The 14,796-nt window shown below is 39.3% G+C and overlaps 1 protein-coding gene across 2 annotated transcripts; it reads left to right on the top strand.

Moving 5' to 3' along the window:
- Positions 1 to 155: 155 nt before the first annotated feature.
- On the top strand, positions 156 to 14,674 carry LOC135501172 (axonemal dynein light chain domain-containing protein 1-like). Of its 2 annotated transcripts, XM_064793063.1 has the most exons (19): positions 156 to 190; positions 726 to 940; positions 1,383 to 1,558; positions 2,612 to 2,830; positions 3,049 to 3,134; positions 3,365 to 3,421; positions 3,590 to 3,776; positions 4,041 to 4,228; positions 4,676 to 4,742; positions 5,105 to 5,532; positions 5,900 to 5,914; positions 7,771 to 7,852; positions 10,700 to 10,934; positions 11,053 to 11,269; positions 11,403 to 11,687; positions 11,840 to 12,098; positions 12,294 to 12,818; positions 12,970 to 13,232; positions 13,401 to 14,674. In XM_064793063.1, the coding sequence occupies exons 2-19, from the start codon at positions 778 to 780 to the stop codon at positions 13,720 to 13,722; spliced, it is 3,774 nt and encodes a 1,257-aa protein (XP_064649133.1). In that variant the 5' UTR covers positions 156 to 190; positions 726 to 777; the 3' UTR covers positions 13,723 to 14,674. The 2 variants fall into 2 exon arrangements, with proteins under 2 accessions (XP_064649133.1, XP_064649134.1); XM_064793064.1 differs by lacking the exon at positions 5,900 to 5,914.
- The last annotated feature ends 122 nt before the right edge of the window (positions 14,675 to 14,796 follow it).

The raw sequence follows: 14,796 nt of genomic DNA, 5'->3' as shown, positions 1-14,796 counted from the left end.
ATTATATATATTTTTCTGTAGAATTTTAAAATAATTTATTTTTTTTAAAGTGTGAAAACTGCAATTGCTATGGCAGGAAGGCTATTAAATGTTATAATATTTGGTCTGTGGCTGTAAAATATGTACCCACAATTCCCTTTCCTTGACAACAGGAAATTTAACAATATGGCGGAAGGTCATCAAAATTTTTGTAAGTTTTCACTTTTTGCTTTCAATCAATTTTGCGGCCATTGCTATGTTAAACCAATAATTTTCTGATGTGAAAAAGAAGTTGAATATCCAAGGAGTGGTTGCCTCCATTTTGATGAATGAATTCTCGCAAAATACATTAGAAAATTGCATTCCAGTAAAGTAGTATGTTTTCTGACCAATGGCCAATCCATGAATCATTGAATGGCAGTGCATCATTGCATGCATTCAATTCATGCATGTATAGTAGCAGCACTGTTGTGGTTTGGTGAACTGTCATTGTAAACCGTGTATTTATTGTAGGCCTAGGCCTAGCTGGTGTCATAAAAGGCCTGTTGTGGAATAAATAGGAGTACCGGTACTCCAGTAATTGTCATAACTCATATACTCACGACAGACATAAAACACCACTAGGCACTAGAAAGTAGAAGATCTGATTTACTCATTTACTACCTCTACAATTTTGGAAAAATGATGCTACATACAGCATGTTATACCATACTATAGTATAAGAATAAACATTTTGTTACTTTCAGAAATGAAACTTAGTGAAAATACCAACCAAATCCAAGAGTAAACCAGAAAAGAATGAGCACAGAAATTGCAAATCCCCCACCCCAGAACCCTCTCTCCAAAGATGGTTCCCCAAGAGGTGGGGGTAGTCCTGCTTCACTGCACAGTGCCCATGGTGCCAGGTCGCAAAGGAGCAGAGAGAAGGCACTTACTCCCTATCAGAATGATGAAAATAAAGGTTTTTATCAGTGCAATTTCTACCACCTCAATAGAATGACACACAAGGATTTCAGATTGTAACATCCCCCCCGCCATCCACTCTCCCGAAGTTCTACCTGGGATTTTAAACTTGTTGGGAGGAAGTTGGTTTCAACTATAGGATTGTTTGAGCAGAACTAGAACTGCCCATTTTCACCATATGCTGAATTGGAGAGTTGAATGTTTCGATATTTTGGAACTGATGTTTTCTGTCCTTCAGATGAACTCATTGATCCAAAAAGAATGCATTACTAAATTTGGCTGTTACTAAATTTGATATCAGTGATGACAATTGTTTCACTCAGACATATTTGTTGTGTTGTCTCCTTCAGTAAGAGTATAAGACTTGGATCATAGGAAAGAGATATATCTACTTGCTTATTCTTATTTACATGTATTCCTCTTTCTGACTTCACTTTCAGTTTCTCTCCCAAATCTGAAAAATAGCAGCATTGCTGTGGACAAGTCCAAGCCTCTACCAACGTCTCTCCAAAGTGACTTCATCCCCCAAGATGTGCTCATGTCCCTCACTATGCCAGCCCCTCCTGCTGAGCAGCTGGGGCCGCCATCAAGATACCGCAACCTTAACACATCATCGGTAAGCAGAGGGTTCCAGTAGTGTGAAATCTTTGATTCTCTTCAACTGCAAGTTGTACAATGTCTGACCTAACCTTTCTACCTGTACTGTACTCTCTAACAAATCTCATTCAAATTTAGGCATCTTTCATTCCTTACAATATACAATGGTATCGTCTTGAAATCCTGTAGTCACTACATGTACGGGTATGTTGTCATTCAGTGACTTGAGTGGATGTGCTAAATATGAGTGTAATTAAGAAAAAATCCTAGGAAATGAAGCTGTAGAATAATTTCTTTCTGTGACTGTGAGTTTTACTTCACCACTTACCTGACTAGAAATGCATTTTAAAATAAACTCTTCAAAATCTCTTCTCAAAACTCTAAACTCTGCAGCTGTCTGCTGGTTCTGGAAGGCGCACATGTAGCTCTTCTGCTGTAACAAGTGTCAGTATTAGTAACTTCTCTGCTGTGACACGTGTCAGTATGACTATGAGCAGCACCTCAGCATTGACAGAGGTAAGCTGAGTGTGGAATGAATGTTGCTTCCTCTGGTCGTTCACAATCACAGACCAACTTGTTTCCAGAATGGTTTGTCAAAATATCTTAGAATGTGGCTGAATGCAAAACTGGAATTGCATTGTCTGGAGCGTTTTTTTGCTACTGCATGATATACTTTCTATTCTTTCATGGTTCAAGTACTATTTTAATTTGGGCTCTATGCATCAATTTTCCATCATTCATTGGTGATCAAACGTCCATTTTGCATGCAACACCACAACACATGTACCTCATTGTTTTTGTATCATGCTGTGCAACTTATGCATGTTTTCACAACTACATGCATTTTGATACCTTTATCAAATGAACACAGGCCTTTTAAATTCTTTGCTTATGCATATATATTTCCATTACTATGCATTTTTCAATATATGTTTTTATCCCGGTAAATATGATTAGAAATCCCCAAAACGAAAAAAATTACGAGGACATGACATATTATGACGTGACATGACATTTCGTTTGCGTATATCAATATGATGAATATTACTACTATTTTATATTTTTTTATCAGGGGCCTGTGAAGAAACGAGCATCAAATGTGTGGAACTACAGAGGCCAGCGTGAAAAGCTCAAACATCTTACAGAAAATACAATCTGTGTGTGCGGCGCTGGTAAAGACATCTCCTTCCTGTACGATGTGCCTCAAAAGGCCGAGAGCAAGGAGAAAGCCGCCATGTTCGACCAAAGTGCTGCTCGCTTGGAGCAGACGCAGGAAGGCAAAGAGAAACCAGTTAGTAGTTGATGGCCATGGGTGGGGGTCATTTGAAAAAAATAGATGTGTTATTCAGGGTCAATTTTTAGATTATGATATTTCACCTGGAGGGTTTTTGGTAGTCCGTTCGATTTTTCCTCAGACGGGGTCATTGACATGAATTTTCAGTGTTGTATCCGATCAACAAATTTGTCAATTCAAGGTTTTTCATTGATAATTGCTCTTTATATTTTTAGCCACTCCAATTACCCGACACTCTGATTCCTGAGGAGTATCATATCGTAAAGAACAAGGGTGTTATGGGGCTAGAATATTATGATGAGTAAGTTATTATCTCATTTTTGTAAACAATATTGCCATGACTAGTGGCATGTATGGTATCAGGGAGCGTTTCGAAATTGCTTGGGTCTTCTAAATAGGAGATCCTCTTACAGATTTTGTTGTAATTCTGGTATGAGTCTGTTATACCAATAATACAATTATGAGGTCATTATGTAAAGAAGACATTTTTTTGAAACTTCAAAACTTATACAGTCTTCATTTCTCTTTCAGTGAATTTTCAACCCAGCCCAGCGACCATGAAAAGCACTTGGTGGTGTTTCCATCTATGTAAGTCTTTGGTTTTTCTCGCCAATGGCAGAATTATGAATGTTATGATGGATTTATGTAGTTTACCACATGATTTAGAGGTTTCATTGCAAGTGCATTTCCTTGAGAAGAGGTACACAAGACAGGCAGTGCCAGTTCCACAACTCATGGGTCTTTCCGTTCTTGCAGGAAACCAACCAGTCGTTTTGAGGTGATTCAGCTGAAGAAGACACTAAATGAGATGATGGAGCGAGCAGGCGTCGATCAAATCCTGGAACTGGAGGGGGCCAGAGAAACACAACTACATAAACTGCTGGAACTCATTAAAAAAGAACAAGATATTTATAATGTGGTCTTCCATGAAGTAATCCGTCAGGTAGGTGTAACAACAAGGGCACAAGTTATAAATAGTTTTCAGTTTCGTTTTCTCAAGTGTGCCTCTGTGACCAGTCTCCTCAATGAACTTGTTGTTTGTGCAGTCAATTGAGGCCAGTTGCTGTGTGTCTGTCATGTTTCAAGTGCAGTTAGTCCTTTGATGGTTGGGCGTTTGTGTTTTCTTACAAGGCCGCTGGTTGCTTTATGCCAGCTTTAGTGACATTGGGCTACAAAGTGCAATTTACCGGATCACTGTTTTTTTCAGGTCACAGTAGAGTGCGTAGAACGTGGTGAACTCCTGAGTTCCGTTAGAGAGAGGTACCACAATCTGTTGAACAAGGTCCCAAAGCAGGTGAAGAGCCTTCACGAGGAGGTGATGGCCCAGAGAGCCCTTGACAGGCGCCTGACAGAAGAGCTGATGAGGTTTAAAAACACCATTGGAGTATTGACGGGGTAAGGTAAAAACATTTCATCTGTATTACTTGAAATTGACAAGATGTAGGCCTTTGTCTCAGAATTGTCATTATATCAGATAATTAGCCATAATGATGTACCATTGAGAGCTCATCTTGTGGTGTCGCATCGAATTCTTAAGATGTCATGTGAAACAGAGACAGATTTCATGTCAATTGTCGTGACTCTGCTCTTGATGTACAGGTATAAAACTTATGCACTGTCCATACCTTGCCTGCCTGCGATCAGACTTATCTCTCAGCAAGGACTTGGCAGGTTGGTAGGTTCTCAAAATGTAACAGAGAAGCACTGATATTCCTGGTCTGAAATTAGAATAATGATGATCTCTACTCTTTTCTCTTTTGTGTGCAATATTGCATTACCTATCTATACATTTACTGCTGCGAGTTTTATGCACTTGTAAACCTTTTTTGCTGATCTTTTCAGTGAGTTATCCCAGGTGAAAGATCATGACCTGAGGGTGTCATCTGCTGCCCAAGATGCCCAGGATGATGTAAGTAATGCAAGACTGCTGCAAGTTTAGGGGCTGTTATGTAGGACTAGACCTATGGGGTTAATGTAATGTATTGTATATTGTGTTGCCATCTTGGTACATTTGGACTCAATACCTATTGTGTGGACCCAATTGGGCCTACATAGGCCTGTGGGTTTTCGCTCAGTCTCGTTTCTGTAGGGGCTCCCGTGCTTTCAACGTCTGTGGGAGCTAGCTCATGTGTTGACACACATGTGCTTGGCTCCAGTCTACATTTGAACTTTCTCCTATTTCAAGCAACACTCTAAGCTTACCACCACACCAAAAGAAAACCGAATGGAGAACACAACTTATGATACTAAAATGAATTATTCTTTTTCCAGTTGAAGCACGCCTTGGCTGAGTCCCAAAAGAATTCAAGTTTACTCGCTGAATACCACGACCTCTATGAACTTCAGCGGAACCGTTTAGAACTCCAGGTCAACATGCTGACCGATGAGAAAGAGCTCTGGAGCACTGCGGCGTACAGCCTTGCTTTGAAAGTCACAGAGGAGCATAATCTCCAGACGGCAAAGCGGTTACACATCAGCGAAAAAGCGTGGCAGAAATTAGCAAATCACTTTACTATCCTTTTGAGCGATCAAGACACCGGCATTCTGACGAAGTTGCAGGGTCATGTTGATGGCTGGCGGGATTTGTCGGAGGTTTTTAATTTCACCATGAAGCGTCGCGATGAGACCATGAGGGATGCACTCAGGATGATCAAACATGAAATGGAACAAGTCCGAATTGATTTTCAGAAAATACACATGTAAGTTAGACTGGCGAATTCGCTTTCACTGTCCCGGTGTGTCTGAAATCTTTGTCTGCCAACACAGTTTATGATTTCATCCCCGTTTCTAGCCCGATTCACTTCCAGGAAACCTACATGCTATGGCTGACAAGCAACTTGTGTATTTTCAAAACGTTGGAAAATGAAAACAGAATGAGCTGTTATTTTCAGATTGTTTATCCATTCATTATTATTATTCATTGAGGCTTTGTCTTCAAATCCAAGTACAGTAAAATGTATTATTTATTGTGGTTTGCTATTTGCTGAAATATCCAAGTGTGTTAAGGGTGTTTTCTGCCTTTTTCCGTTGTGTCTTATTTTTTGTATTTTTCATATTGCATTGCAGGAGTGAGGGAATAGGGTAGGTGATTTCATCGCAAAGCTCTTTCTTGCTTTGAATGAAAATCTTTTTCAGCTTCTTCCAAGAGGTATAATCAAGCTCATTTTATCAACTCATTGTAGCATTTATCCCAAGCTTAAACTTGGCAAACTGAAATACCCCCTGCAGTAGAATTTACTAGAGATTTAAAAACAATTTGAAAGAGATTAGACAAAAGTCGAATTTAGCTCCCCCATATGGTTGCTAATTATGCAAATAGAACTGTAGCAGGCTCCTTATCCATGGAGTAGGACGGTCCTGATCTTCATCACAGCTTCCTTGCTAATCCTTTTCAACTCCTGCTTATATTTCAGACCTGAAAAAAAAACACGAAAGAAATCTATTTTCCAAAAAAAGGCCCATCTTGATCACAAACAAAAGTAACTAACCATATCACCAGAGATCCCAATTCCAAAACTTGTCTGTTTTTGTCACTGTTCTAGTTTGTTTACATGTTCTAGTATCCATAAGATGCTTGATGGTGACTTTGAAATTCAGGTCTGTAAACTCCTTATCCTTTGATTCCTTCATCTAAAAGGATTTTCCAACAATGAAAATGGTTCTTTGGTTGGTGAAAATAAAAGGGTTCACTGTATTTTGGTCAGATCAAATAAGTTCAATGTTAAGTTGACCAGCATCCTATCCTGGGGGACTGATTCAGCCAACACATACAATGTTTTTCAAATTCATTTACATTCCATCAAGCATCTCGGTCCAAGCGTAGTACTGTTTCCCTGATCCTCCGCCTAAGTAGGGTACAAGTAGCTGTATGTCAAGCTTTTCTCCTTTTAGTACTTTTCTCCAATCAACCCAACTATAAACCACAGCATTTTGATTCTCTCTTTTACCCAATGAAATCTTTCCACCCATTACCAATGATTAGTTTTTAATACCGGTAATGCACAGGTTTCTAAATCATCTGCAAGATGTCACACTTCAAAATTAATCTTTTCATCAAAATTTCATCCCAAAAGTAGTTTTAAGTCAAGTCTAGGTTTCTAGCTGCCTTCTCCATTTTTTATCAGTCAGAGAGAAAATATTTTGTTGTTGTTCATATCAATCAATGGCGCAATTAATTCATGTGCTTTTGAGAAGTTCAGCAAAAGGATCCAATAGACTCTTTCTATAAGCAAAAATATATAGGCTCGCATCTTTGATATAAGTTATTGAATTGCAGTGATTAATAAGACGCTTTAAACGGTTGTCAGTAGCTTGAATGTCATTGTTAAATTGTTTGCCTGTTGCTTGTTCTTTGACTTGTTTATACTCTAGTTTCACCAAGCAATATAAGACGGTTTCTGAATATTCAAGTCAACCCTCAAATGAGCACACCGTCATTCGATTTGAACAGACAATCGGTTGGCATCACCAATTTGTCTGATGGTCATGAGGTCTTGTTTCCGCTTGGCCTCTGTTTCAATTTTAGCAATCAATAAAGCAGTTTTTGATTGGTGAAACAAGAGTATTTTGGAAGTTCATGCCTTTTATGTTGTGTACATTACTGTTGGCCCGAGTGCTCTGAAATTTGGAGGACAGATTAGTCATTATATGGGCAATGCCCATGGTAAGATTAACTAGAAAAATATGGATATTGTGCATGCCGTGTTTTGCAATGGAACTCTTATTGTGATATCATTGTCAAGTTTTTATATTTGTGACAAAAACCAAATGCAGAAAGTTATCTCAGCTCCTTTGAGTTTGGAGCTGTATGGGTCGATTTATGACGCTTAACAAAGAATTCGACCTGATGATAAATTGTCTCTGTAACTCGCCTTTCAACTCACATGTCGGAGATAAATCCAAACTATGTGTTTCAACAATCTTTCTCTTTGCTTCAGGGGTCGTGAAGGTAACATCCTCAAAGTGCCTGACAAGGAGAAGGTGGCAGAATATTACAACTTTATCAAATCTTGGGAAGAGGTAAGCATGTTGTTGTCATGGTGATCATGTCAACTGCTGTCATAGGAGTATAACTATCTGTGGGCCATCATTTTTAGTTCAATCTCAAAGTAGAAGGATGTGAAATGCACCTTTTCCTCTGGTCTAGAGACGCTTTGATTGAAACAAAATGAAAGTGTTTGTTTGACATTACGTATGTATATGACAGGGGAGATTTCTAGAGAGTGTTATGTCCATTTCATACTTTGGCAGATGTGGTATTCATAAATCCATTGTTTTTGACATTGAATGGTAGTTCAGATAGACTTTTGCTCATTCTGTATACTTTTAGGGATGTAAGGTTGGATTTACATGGTTCATGTGTCCTGTGCAAGACCTGCCTAATGTCAATGTTTCAGATGTTAACATTGGGTGCCAACTTAATTGAACTGTCTTTTTCTCAGCGAATGGATAACCTGCAAGAAGAGTTTTTGAAACAAATCCCAGATTTTCCTATACCTAATAGATCTCATAGTAGCGTAAGGATATGTGTGCATTCCATTTGATTCATTCAGTTGCAGTCATTTCTGTAAACACAGCCAATTGAAAATCCTCAAAATCTTTTGTTTGTGTTTGCTCTTTTTCAATTCAGGAAAGAGGTGTTCGGATTTCAGTCACTAACTTTTGTAGTCTCAGTTTCTGAATCAAAGGCACAGAAATCCGAATCCACCTTTCTTAGTAGATTAGAACCATTCAATCATTTACACCTTATGTTTTTTCTTCTTGCTCAGAGCGCAAAAGAACAAAAAGAAATAATCATCGATGATTCCACCCCAGCGGTTTGTTTATGTTTTATTTTCATTTATACAGGCCAGGCAGATGACGTCATCTGAACAAAAGACACATTTTGGATGTCAAATTCATGTCATTCACCCACATGGCGCATTTGACGTCTGCTCAATGATGCCAGTGTTGACATGTTACAGCAGCATCAACCAAGCGATGTCCTTCATGTTGCACACACTATCAGTGGGGTCTAGGATATGGTTTAACTTCCAAAATGAATGACAAAATGACATCCTGCATGGCCTTTATACTCTTGTTGCCACTCTCATTTCTGCAGTTGTCTAGTTTTGAAATTCTGGGAGGTGGACAAACTGCTTTTAAAGTTCAGATTGGCAGCAGGAGTATCTATCACTAGTTTCAGGTTAATTTGCTGTGACTTTTTGTTTGAGAGGGTTTATGGTGTTAGAATATTTTGGTGCTCAAGATAGTGTGGAAGTTGTACACAGACACAGATAGTATACATGTACACCTATTTAAAATGCAACGTTTGATGCACACAAACATTTTCTTCACATAATTTATTTCATTTTGACTTTCAGGCTGTTGTTGATGGACTTGGAAAGCTCATGGTTATTCTACTATAAATTAATTCATCAAGCCCCCCCCCCACCCTCTACGCTTAAATGCCCAATGATATTCGATCATTGGAGCATCTATAGGATGAACTAATGACAACTAATTACCCAGAAACCTGTAACCCAGATCCTTGTCCCATGGCCAATTTGATATCCACAAATCGTTGTCTAATAATGCTTCTCTGGGAGTCAATATTCCGTCTATCTCTACACAGGAGTCAAATAATTGAAAAACTGACTAAACATTGTATCTTTAGTTTAAAGTAATTTTTTTTGTTTAAATTCACTAGGTTTGCTATCACTTCAACATGGTGAGGTTGACTTCGGATGTATTTTATCGCTTTGTGATTTTGTCATCAATATGTGACGATTTTCAAGAGTATCATCTATGTCAAAAGTTCATTAAAAACATTTCATTGGTTTGATTTTGATTTTTTTGTTCTTAATCATTATTTGAAATTAACCGTATGCTATTTTTCAAGCTGTTACTATTTATATCAGTGTTCTCCACACCTGAAAAAAACAAGTCGAACATTTGGTTCGCTCTTGTGACGCATGCTTGATCACTTTTGTACCTTCCGCCCTGCCAACCCTTCTGAAACTCTTATTGAGTCTAAAATTGAAATCCACTTCTAATGCTGAAGGACCTCGTTGGTGACTGCATCAGATTCTTCTTTAAATTATAAAACTTTCATTAAAGAAAACAACTACATGAAGTAAGAAACACAGTACGCGCGCAAAAATCAAATAAAAAATCTGCTATCGTTACTAAATAACAAGTGGAGAACACTCTTCATTTCTCTATCAGTTTTCAGGCAGTTCAGTTTCTTCTCTAATTTATTTCTTTGGTTTATTTTGCTAAAATCTGATGAGACAGTCTACATACATGTACCAGTATCAAACTGTTGATCTCATTGTACAAGTAGCAGCATATCCAATTGAATCAGTCGTCAGTTTTGACACCTAAAATTATTATAAAAGTCTATTTTTAATAGGTTTTTGATGAAAATATAATAATTAGTCCCAATCCTTCCTTGCATCACCCTAAATTTGTAATTGACCCTGCCCATGACCAAGGCCTGCATGATCTCTGTATTGAAATCCAAAATAAATAAATAAAACCTTTTGAATGTTTTTGGATGAGTGAGGCTTAAATCATTGAGCATAAAATGTTTAATATTTTGACTAATTGAGTACATCTATTTGAGTGTTGCTAAACGAAATCTTGCTACATTATTGTATCGGAAATTATTGTGTTGTTAGACTGAGCCCCAGACTTGAGAAATATTAAAACAAATTTATTGAGTCTTTCAAATATTGAGCCTAATTTTGTTTGGTTATTTTGCTGAAAACTTGCACAATCAATAAGAAGAAAAAAATATCATCTGTATGGGTCTTGCTTCCAGGAATGATCAAAAGAACTTGCTTACAGGATATTTTTTTAAGAATCTCCAAATTTGCATTTCAGATGCTCTCTGAAGAGACGGAAAAATTTGGAGGTGACATAATGTTAAGTATGCAAGAAGAGTTGACGAAGATTAAACATGAGATGTACGGATGGACAGACGCTGCGTTGAAGGTTTTCAATCGGCATCGCGGAGAAGACGGCTCCAACTATCCCGACCATGACGCCATGTTGAAGATGAATGACAGCGTGGAGGAGCTTGTGAAACAGTATCAAGTTCGTCTGACAGGAGATAATGGTAGGTATGGTGGACAAACCCAGTTGACTGGGAAGTCCTAGTTTAACCCTACAGTAAACAACAGTAAGCAACCCAAATTTAGATATAGCATTCTAATTCCATTTCATTGCAATTTCAGGTGTGGCCAGAGGCTTCATCCACCTGTCCAATGTCCTTGAGACCTGGGACACGCGTCTGAACACCGTGTTGCACGGTTCAAACCCGCTGCCAGATGCTGAGTGGACTCGCTTCTATCAGCTGCTGGAAGATTGGATCAACGCCATTGATGAGACACATGCCTGTATTGGACTCGCGCAAAAGGAAGAGGACAAGGTCGATGGTAAAGAACATAAAAAGTAAGTCAATAAAAAGTGATTATTAGTTGAAAGTTGAGTGTAAGTTTGGTGTCACCAGCTCTCAAAACAATATCATGTTACTCTTTTCACTCAGCAAGTCAAGTGAGATTAACTATTTAGTATTCTTTTCCAGTGTTGAATACATCGATGCTGTCAAAGTCACACAGAGATGGGTGTCGTCTGCTACCAATGGCATCGACAGCGAAGACGCTAAACTCGTTGAACAGGTCTCGCAACTTCACACAGAGATGGTGAAATGGATGGTCCAAATGTTGCTACGGATAGCGCCAGACATGGAGGCGAACTCCGCTGAGGCTCACGAGATGGTGCTGCTGGGAAGTACCAGTGTCAGCGACCTTCAGACAAATGCCAAGTCATTGTTTGAGCGGCTGGATTCGTTCACAAGATATGTTAGCCTGTAAGTACTTCGGAGCAATGTCTGTTGTTTCAAAAGCACATTACTTCAAAGTAATGGAATTTGCTTATACTCTTATGTAAAGTTTGGGCTGGTCGACCTTATCATTGGGGCTACAAAATATCTCACATCTTTTTCTTTTCTCTTCTTTCTAGATGTTGCAATAACATAGTAAAAGACGCCATGCAGAGAAAGGTCGACGCTCATGAAGAAAATGCAGATCACGAGTATAAAGAATTACAGAACTTGAAATCGGAGTCGGACGAATGGATCCAGACGGCCATTTTGTTGTTGCACGAGTTGACGGGAGAAATGATTGAGTTCCGACCTGCGACAAGTAGCATGAAGGTTGCCGAGTCTAAGACAGGGAAGGAGTCGATGTACTATGACCATGAGAAGCTGTCAGTTCCAGATGTAAGTATGTGCTGTTTGTCTTATTGTGACGACATAGAAATCTATCCAGATATCTAATTGATCAGTCTGCAGCCCAAGTGTGAAAGTAGGACACTTGCTATGTAAGGTCTGGAACAGAAGTGTATCATCCGTGGTGAGTTATCCAAGTACTTTTTTCCTTCAGTTAAAATTTGACTTGAGTTTTTTAATTTTCAGACATCAAGAACTAGGCTGACCTCGGATACTGGTGGTGATCGCAGTGACATGGGATTCTCCGACTATGGCCAGACAGACCGGTCAGGTCAAGAGTCATCACAGGGTATGGGAGGGCTCTCCCTACAGTCAGGTGCTGGTTTCTCTGATGTCTCAGAAATACCAGCTTCAGAAAGATCGAGGCATGCATCAGAAAGATCAAGACATGCATCAGAAAAGTCTGACATAGCTCTATCAGGAGGCGGCCTGACTCCGGTGCCAACTGGTCCAGCTGAAGAACTGGCCCAAACACCAGAACCAAGTGAGCAGCAAGATGTTGTGGATGGGCCCACCCCAGCTATTCCATTCGATTCCATCAAGCAAGCAAGTCCAAGCCCAAGCCCAGTGCTACCACCAGACAATCCGAGCCAAAGCCAGGTGCCACCTGGAGAGGTGAGCCAAAGCCCTGAACCACCCACCTTGGAGCCTGCGGCCACTTCTCTGTCCGACGTTAGAGAGGAGGCTGAAGGGGAGGATGCTGATAAACAGGTAGGCAGGGTTCACCAACTTTACTTGGAAGCAAATTGTCTTAAAATATATGGTGATTCGATGTTATTTGTTCTTTCCAATATCATACATGTAGGTGATGTGATAATTCAGCATAAGCTAGCACACTTTACTATGAATTCTCGTTCTGCAGGATGAGGCTGCAGCTGCCCCACTCCCAGAGGAACCAGAGTCAGAAGAACCAACAAACGAACCGATAAGCCCAGCAGAGTCACTAGAAAGAGTCCAGGCAATCGGTTACGATCGGAACACCCACTTCAAGAGCCTTGAGCAGAGCCCAGACAAACCTCCTTCTGCTGGTGGTTTCCAGCTGCCAGAGTCACGGCAGGAGACACCAAATGCACAGCGGGCTTACGAGGCACTGGCTGCTGTGGAGACTTTGCAGTTACAACTCATGTGAGTCAGATAGTTATTTAGAATATCTTTAGAGTCCCAAGCGTAATTAGTGTCTATGCTGAATTAGGCTGTATATAAAATCCATCATAACACAGTGACTGTGAAGAGCCTCTCTTCATTAAATTCATGTCTGCACAATCCTAATTTCTCATCATTAAACTTTTTCAGATCTGCTGAAGAACGTGCACAGAGTGCAGAAGAACGATGTCACACCATGGAGGAGGAACTTAACAAAGCATTAGAATCTGTCCGGGCCTTGGAGAGAAAACTAGCACCCTCCGTCTCTGCTGAATCGGTCCAGGCGAGCACCTCCCACTCGGCTAAATCTCGCTCTGATAAAGACTCCGCTACGGCGCTTACAAAATCGCAGGAAACAAAAACCGAGAGTGTGAAAAGTGACAAAGGACCTAAAGAGAAACGATCGGATTCACAGGCGTCGGTGAAATCGTCGACATCAAAATCATCAACAAAGAGCCATAAAAAGAAATAGACTGTGGTCCTTAAAAGTGTCATATTTGACCGTGGTCTGCTGGCTTCGTAAAATAAACAGGGTTTTATTTTCCTCTTCATGTTTTCTGTGTAGAGAAGATCAATACAGTAAATATTTATGCCATCCTTGGAATATCAGCTAACTTTTTCTCTAATATTCTTGATTTTTACATCTATTACAATCTATGTTGATATTGGAAAGTATGAAACTCATTTTAGTCACTAAATTTCAAGTTTCTCTCAACAGAATGGGTAAATATTTACAGATTTCTTCTCATTATCATGTCCATGTATCACTGACATTTCAAGAATTCTTATCATAACATACAACATGCTTGTACCTTCTCCCTTGACCTGGAAGTTGTGTCGTGAGTACTGGTCGTGATTTGTAGCAGAGAGCCTTGCAAAGACCAAATCTGTGACATTTTCATTATGAATTTTCTGTCTTTTCCCAAAGTATTCTTGTATTTATACGATGTCTGTGATATTATTTTGTGTGACTCCGTCCATCAGGAACGTAAGCCATTTAATTAGAACAAGCTAAAGTAGCCTGTAGTTGCTGTCTACAGCAAAACTGAAGGGAAATGTTTGAGGGTACCGTTTCAAAATTCTCATTTACTTCCCCTGTTAACATGCAGACCGTCCATCCAAAACCGTCTTATTCTGTGACCTGTGATTATTGACAGATTGTTTTTACTGTTTTAACAGTGTATTTGTGCTAAGGCTTAAAATTGCAAATTATTCTTTACCGTCCAAAAAACATGACACACTGTCCAAGAATGTATTTGCAGCATTCTATGATTTATAAGTCATGTACCAATAGAACATTCATGGTCAGTATCTACATTGTATATTGTATATATTCTGATAAATTATCTCTATCATTCTTTTGTATATATTTGACTTGTAAGAAATGGTCGTAATTTTTAGTCAAAATAAATTTTGGAGAGTAACGGATGCAGTTGTGTTGTTATTTCTTATATCTTCGAAGTCTGATAGAATCCATGCACTGAGAGACAGGTAGTGAACAATGGTGAACCACTACGGCCCATGTTGTGACATCATCTCACAATAA

Source organism: Lineus longissimus, chromosome 17 (genome assembly GCF_910592395.1).
Source record: "Lineus longissimus chromosome 17, tnLinLong1.2, whole genome shotgun sequence".
Classification (NCBI taxonomy): domain Eukaryota; kingdom Metazoa; phylum Nemertea; class Pilidiophora; order Heteronemertea; family Lineidae; genus Lineus; species Lineus longissimus.
The sequence above is the reverse complement of the archived record's forward strand: the minus strand, read 5'-3'. Positions and strand labels throughout refer to the sequence as shown.